This window comes from Watersipora subatra, chromosome 9, assembly GCF_963576615.1.
Source record: "Watersipora subatra chromosome 9, tzWatSuba1.1, whole genome shotgun sequence".
Classification (NCBI taxonomy): Eukaryota; Metazoa; Bryozoa; class Gymnolaemata; order Cheilostomatida; family Watersiporidae; genus Watersipora; species Watersipora subatra.
In genome coordinates, this window is record NC_088716.1 from 59,327,562 (window position 1) to 59,335,522 (window position 7,961).

Genomic DNA, 7,961 nt, shown 5'->3' on the forward strand with positions numbered 1-7,961 from the left:
ATATATTATGCTGAGCCGCAAACATGTAGCGACTTACTCATTATCGCGTACCCATTGTTACTATAGCGACTTACATATTGACTTTCCTCTAACAATGAGCCGCAAGCAGCCTTGCATATAGGTTAGCTGGATAGCTTCAGTACTAAACACTGCGACTCACTGTCATTAAGTTCATGTTAGGCTTTGGCCAAGTAATACTGAACTGATTAGATGCAGAGTTGTTTTGCCTTGTAATAACTGGTGGCTTAATTGTGGAGTTATCGTCTCTACTTGCAGCGTTACACGCCTACCATAACATTAGGCATTTTTTCTGTTTTATGTATGGCTGGAAGAAACTATTTTAGAGATAGTCACATCAGTTGCTAGTGTGACTATCTCCATAGTATAAAAGTCTTTATCGAGTTTAGATAGAAAATTAAATCATGGTAGCTATTGGGAGTTAGGGGGGGGGGGGGTGCTGTGAATTAAATTAAGGCTAGTTCTCATGATATGTTGTTTGCCTATGAAACTAAGGTTCTCCAATATGGCTGCCTATCTATCTTCAATGATTTTACAGCGGTCAGATACGTTTCAGAAATTAATTGATGGAGCTAGCGTACAATATGGTAGTTGTAGTAAAATTATACGTTGACCACCTCGATAGGTTTGTATACAGTTATAATTATTGAGTACCATATTATTTTCTTTTTGTACATATATACATATATTATGTACTTGTTGCTTGTCTTTTGTTACGAGCCAAGTTATTTCACCATTCGCAATTTTCACAATAAGTTTGTACACTGCACATGACATGCAGTTTGAGTATAACACTGTACAGACCACTAGCAATCAGGTATGGACAGAGAGATGCCAGTTTTTCTACCTCAAGTAAGCATGGATTAGTATTGGATTAGCATGGATTAGTAAAATATGGTTGTTCAGCTCATGCTTTAAGTTTTTCACTGAATTTTGTTGAAAATTAGCGCTATTTTTAGCTGTAATCGATGGAGAATTCGTCGAGTGGAGAATCCTGTGACACAGAAGTGACGGCACCGCACATCGTAGAGGAGGTGACTAGTTCTGACCAACTGTCAGATCTAGAAGGTTCACCTAAGGATCCTTTGCCGTCTGCACAGTTGATAGACCGAGATAAGTTTGCTGAGCACGCTGCCTTGATCTCTAAGGAACACATTTCCGAAGTATCTCAAACTAACAAAAATAAACTACAAGAGCTCATGTAAGGGAATTGACTACAACAATCACAAGTGCATTAGAAAGCCATTAGGTGATTAATCCTGTACTAGGAAATAGTAAAGAATTTACTATTTCCTACTAATTTACTACGATTTACTAATCCTTCCCTTGTTTTAACCAAAGAATCTGGTTGTCATCATGTTTGAGTTATAACCATAAACGGTCAAGTTTTGAACATTTGTTGTAGCTGCAAAGTAGAGTTTTATGGCAAAAAGCCAATAATGTTGTTGAACATTAGCCGTTGTCGTTGCTTGTAATTATTATGATTACTGTTATTATTACTGTTATTATTACTGTTCCCTGTGCTATTATTTCTTCTCGCGAGCGCTCTTTCGAATGATTTAGATTGGTAGAGTAAACTGAAATCTTTATCAATACAATAAGTAAAATAAACAAGTACTCAGTGAAAACAGTGATGGTAGTTCACTATCTTGCTAGTATTTAGTAATCACAAGATTAGGTGGTGGAAAACATGCATAAAATAGCCTAACTGTTAGAATTTATGCTGCTTGTCTTTTACAGGTTCTGTATGACCATGCTCAGATGAAACTATCTGTTACCATTATGCTATTCAGCCAAGTCTTATGTAGAATCACTAAATTTCAGGTCATTCTATTTCACGGACCTTTTTTAAAGAAAATTTCAGGAGCTATTTTGTCTTTAGGAGTTATTCTTTCTTTTGGTCACTGTTAGTATAGTCATTACTGGTGATGCAAGCTCAGAACAGTGTTTTATTTAAAAGAAAAAGGCCAAAATTCCTAAACCATTAATGCATGCAATCTCAAGCCAGTATTCATCACCGAGTGAAACATCTAATACTTTATGAACAATTTGAGCACAATCCACTGCTTGCTAAGTTTGCATATACCATATACGGTATGTATTTCTAACTACTAGTTAGTTGGATGCCTACTAGTGGCTGGTTGATTTAAGCTTCAGTTCTTTCTTGTTTTCTACTACAGGAACAATCAGGTTGTCCTTCTCGAGTCCCTCCAGCACGAGAATGAAAAGTTCTCAGCCAGCAGCTGCTTCAATCAGATGGAAGACATGGTTAGTGTGAACAGTCTCTTAATTGTGTAGAAGCTAACAACAATCTAGCCAGTTCTTTAAATTGTTAGACTTACCTTTTTAATGCTGCAATTGAGGAGGGCAGACAGGTGACCCCATTTACTTCAACGTAAGAATGTTCTAGCATTTATAAACTCATATGCGCATATCACCAGGGCATATGTATATAACATAACTTGAAATTCATGTTTATAGTAACATAGAACACTCGTGAGTTTAAGCTGTCACTAAGTTTGTCTCTGCCGCTCTCAGAGGGCTCCGGGATGTCTCTGCCGCTCTCAGAGGGCTCTGGGATGTCTCTGTCGCTCTCAGAGGGCTCCGGGATGTCTCTGCCGCTCTCAGAGGGCTCCGGGATGTCTCTGCCGCTCTCAGAGGGCTCTGGGATGTCTCTGTCACTCTCAGAGGGCTCCGGGATGTCTCTGCCGCTCTCAGAGGGCTCTGGGATGTCTCTGCCGCTCTCAGAGGGCTCCGGGATGTCTCCGCTGCTCTCAGAGGGCTCCGGGATGCTCTTATTGAATTCATGTTATTTTCCAGTTGTCCAAGTGTAGGAACTATAACTCCAAACTCTTGAGGATACAGAAGATGATGCATGGTATTTCACTGAGGACAGCTAAAGTAAAGGTATTCTATCAAATCAGACTATTCTTTTCCTATTTATTAAGTTATTTTGGCTCGCCCATTGTCATACGTTTACCTCTCAATCCGAAAGCCGTGGGAATGTCCTCAGATCCAACCAGAGCAAGAATAGTGCACATGCGCCTACCACCTGCGTTTAAGATGGCCGTGTAATAAGAGTAATTGATTATCTGTCTCTGTTGGTCTTAATCTTCCCAGGTTTGTTAATCACTGCGCATCTTCATGAATAATGTTTTATTAATGTGTATATCTTCAGCAGCTCTATCATCATATGTTGATGTACCACACGTGGCAGCAAGTACTATATCTGCGTTGTATAATGCTCAGTATCACAAACTAACACATATGTTGTGTTAGTTCGTAAAAAGAAATACAAAACATATCTGCATAGCGTGTAGTACCTAATTATGGGTTGCCTGATGACTAGTGTGAGTGGTAGTAATAGTAAAACGACGAGAAGGTAATATCTTTTTCAAAATTAAAGCACAAAACTATAAAAAATCAAGCGTTTTTAGATCAATTTTTTGCTGTCTTTATGGAGTCATCTAGTAGTGATCATAATGAAGATAATGTAAATAAAAAAACTGTCTGAAATGAGTAAAAGCTGGTGGAATGTGATAATGAAAAATAATATATGAAAAATATCAAATATAAGAACGTAAGAAAGAAAGAATATAAGATGTCATTTAGCCTAACTCTCTATCTGCAGTATATCACCACCTCTTTATCTGCAGTATATCACCACCTCTCTATCTGCAGTATATCACCACCTCTTTATCTGCAGTATATCACCACCTCTCTATCTGCAGTATATCACCACCTCTCTATCTGCAGTATATCACCACCTCTTTATCTGCAGTATATCACCACCTCTCTATCTGCAGTATATCACCACCTCTCTATCTGCAGTATATCACCACCTTTCTATCTGCAGTATATCACCACCTCTCTATCTGCAGTATATCACCACCTCTCTATCTGCAGTATATCACCACCTCTTTATCTGCAGTATATCACCACCTCTTTATCTGCAGTATATCACCACCTCTCTATCTGCAGTATATCACCACCTCTCTATCTGCAGTATATCACCACCTCTTTATCTGCAGTATATCACCACCTCTTTATCTGCAGTATATCACCACCTCTTTATCTGCAGTATATCACCACCTCTCTATCTGCAGTATATCACCACCTTTTTATCTGCAGTATATCACCACCTCTTTATCTGCAGTATATCACCACCTCTCTATCCGCAGTATATCACCACCTCTCTATCTGCAGTATATCACCACCTCTTTATCTGCAGTATATCACCACCTCTCCATCTGCAGTATATCACCACCTCTTTATCTGCAGTATATCACCACCTCTCTATCTGCAGTATATCACCACCTCTCTATCTGCAGTATATCACCACCTCTCTATCTGCAGTATATCACCACCTCTCTATCTGCAGTATATCACCACCTCTCTATCTGCAGTATATCACCACCTCTTTATCTGCAGTATATCACCACCTCTCTATCTGCAGTATATCACCACCTCTCTATCTGCAGTATGTCACCAACTCTCTATCTGCAGTATATCACCACCTCTTTATCTGTATCCTGTATAGCAGTGGTTATACCTCAACTCACCTGTTGTTCATATAAAAATGGTGTGACAATAAAACTATCTGCTATTGATCAACATTTTATTTAGTGTAAACCTTTGATTTTTACATAATTTTATATAATGCTTTTGTTTTAATGCTACAATTCAAGGGTTCCCAACTAGGGAGGAATTCCCTCTTAGGGGGAATTTTGAATATACAAGGAGGGAACAGAGAGGTGTCTGAATTGTTAAATTTTTATTTTATGTACTGCAGTGCTGTGCGATTTGGGTTTCATTATTTAACATTTTGGTTATATCTATAACACTAGTTACTAATAATGAGCTAGTAGTCAGAACCCAGATATATGTCAACACATCCATTCAGATTTTGATTGAATAATAAGTTAGTCTAGTCATCAACCAATTCACCCCCATGCCGAAGGTCATGTATTGTTGCGTGTTGTATGCGCGTTGTATAAAAAATTAAAAATTAATTATATTTTGTTATGTGTTTAGATATGTACAATAAAACTGGATTATAATTTGTATTGGTTGTTTTTAGTCATGTGAGTTAAAAGTATGTTGGGAATCAAATTCATGAGAAGGCATAAGGGGGAAACTGAATGAAATAGGTTGGGAACTCCTTCGCCTGTCTTGACAAACTGTTGTTTTTGCGGAGTTGTTCCCCTGTCGCGCGGGCGAGCAACACAACAGCTTGTCACAAGACGTACTGCACCTGATGCATCAGCTGCACTTATAGGGAGTTGTTCTCTTCCTTCAATGCGGCTTGGTTGCGATGTTATGTCAGTCGCTCCATTGGTAATCATAACGGATTTTGCGCAAAAATTTATGTAGAAAAAAAAGAAAGATTACAACGTTTAACCAGCGACCGGTCTCTGCGGTAAACGTTAGTAAAACTTGAGAACTTAGGCAACAACAGCGACTAAACATGTCGTTATTTGTGCGCTCAGTCAGTTTTACTTCTATTTTTGTATCAGTCAGTTTTATTTGTTCTTATGAATATTATTTTCCATTTATTTTATTCTCAAGTTTAACTAAAGTTTACAGCAGAGTTGTAAACAACCAACAGTCTTTGATTAAACGTTGTAATCTTATTTTTTTCCACATAAATTTTTGCGCGAAATCAGTTATGATTACCAATGGAGCGACCGATATAACATCGCAACCAAGCCGCATAGATGGAAGAGAACAACTCCCTATAAGTGCAGCTGTAGGTGCAGTACGTCTTGTGACAAGCTGTTGTGTTGCTCGCCCGCGCGACGGGGGAAAAACTTTGCAAAAACAACAGTTTGACAAGACAGGCTAAGGACAACAAGGACTCTGAGGTTAGAGTCCTTGTATATCTAGGTATATAGTGCCTTCAGAAATTTTGAGACCATCTCATATTTTAAGATTCATTTGCTAGTAGCGATGATTTGCTGCCTTAATATTGCTAGAAATCACCACAAACCATATTACATTAGATGCAGAATTTTCTAACGATTAACATAGAGCAACTTTACAATAAGCAGCAATTGGCAATAAATTTGTTTCAATGAAAATGCATAGGCAACTGACCTTGACAAAAATCAAGTCAGCCTAGTTATTTGCTTATTGTATTTTAAACTAATTAATTTTATGATGCTTTTGCAACATAATTTGTACAACTCTTGTAATAATTGGTGACCCTGAAAAGAGCCATTGGGTGTTAAATTGTAAATTGTTAAATATGTGTGTAAATTGCTTAGATTATCATTTATAAGATATAACATGATAATAGTTTGTCAAGACAGGCAAGGAACACCTGCCATACATGTAATTACCACAATTGTTTATCGTCAAGTTTTTGGGCTCTGGAATGAATGAAATCAAATGTATTTTTATAAGGATATTTGCTTTAACCTAAACTGGGTTTGACATATGAAACAGATATGGAATAAATTAGCCTGAGATGTCGAAGTTTTACTGTACATTTAATTTGACTACTTATGATGTTTTAAAGAACTATCCACTGACATACGTGACTGAGAGGTTGTTCAATGGTTCTGTAGAAGCAGTGTGTCCGGCTGCAGGAATGGAAAGCTCGTTCACTAGTTGAAGACGAGGAAGCAAAGAGAAGGGAATTAGAGAGAGAAAACCTGCTTGTTGCTCAGCCTGCTGCTGACTCTAAAAAGTCTCCTGCTGACCCGGCGAAGCCTCCTGCTGACCTGGCAAAGCCCCCTGCAGACCCCATGAAACCCCCTGCTGACACCGTGAAGCGCCCTGCTGACACCGCAAAACCCTCTGCTGACCCTACAAAGCCTCATGTTGACGCTACAATGCCTGCTGACTAGAAGTTCCTTTGCTAGCATCTCATTAGCTATTGTCTTGTTATCAATGATTTATTAAATTTTCATCATATTTTGTTCAATAAGTTATTATTTGTTAAATAATATAAGCGATCAAAAAATAACAAAACTCTTATCTGAAGCTGTTTTTCTTTACCAAAACTATAAATGTCTCATTCATCCGGTGTACTAAGTCATGCATTTGAGCATTTTATATCACTGTCGAACTTGAAACATGCCTTTGAGGAGTTGTGCTCCCGTGGAGTATAAGTATGATGTTACATTTCTGTTGGTTCTTCTGTTTGGCTAGAAATTTTAAATCTATGTATCTTGTGTCTCTACAGAATGCTCGATATCTTCAACCCTTGTTTTGTATAAAAGTACACTTGACATTCAAATTAGTCAGCATTGTACAGAAGCTCCTACTCTGGCAGCAGGAATAACTAGTAGGAATAAAGCGGTAGAACTTTAGATTTTATTATGTATATTCATAAAATAGTAACTAACATTACTAATTACTGAATTACTAGTGTTGGGTGTCAAAGTGTTTCTCTTTTATTCTCAAAATGAGCAATATGAACTTCTGCCATTAAACCCTGTGAGTGAGACAGTAATCATCACAATAACTTTAGTATCACAGATGCTGGAGATGCTCTAAAGTTTTTAAAGCAGGCACTCTTTAGTGGTTTCAGTTTGCTTACGTCTGCTGTTGACACTAGACATCTCTGTCACTATCTGTTTTATCATAGAAACAAGAGAACTGAGCTGAATGATATCACTTATCTTAGACTGACAAAATATCCATGTTGGGTAACTTTTGCCAATCATTAAATGCATATACGAGTGCATGCAGCAAGTATTTTTCTAACCCTAGCAGGTTTTTTTATTATAAAAATTGGGTTATTTTTTACTTTTGTATGTCATCTTGAGTGTTCCAGAGTTGAATTACATGAAATCTAAACAAATGAGAAGCATATGGAAGTCTTGCTCGTTGTGAACGTAAATGATGGCCTTTTTATGATCAGTTTCTGTTCTGCGCTACTTAGCAGACACTCATAGTAGAGCTGATGGTAGCACCCAACCGTGTCATGTCTAACT

At 37.8% G+C, this 7,961-nt stretch overlaps 1 protein-coding gene across 1 annotated transcript; it reads left to right on the top strand.

Moving 5' to 3' along the window:
- Positions 1-982: 982 nt before the first annotated feature.
- LOC137404563 (biogenesis of lysosome-related organelles complex 1 subunit 6-like) lies at positions 983-7,040 on the top strand. The gene is made up of 4 exons (XM_068090790.1): positions 983-1,219; positions 2,199-2,286; positions 2,839-2,925; positions 6,588-7,040. The coding sequence occupies exons 1-4, from the start codon at positions 987-989 to the stop codon at positions 6,867-6,869; spliced, it is 690 nt and encodes a 229-aa protein (XP_067946891.1). The 5' UTR covers positions 983-986; the 3' UTR covers positions 6,870-7,040.
- Positions 7,041-7,961: the final 921 nt, after the last annotated feature.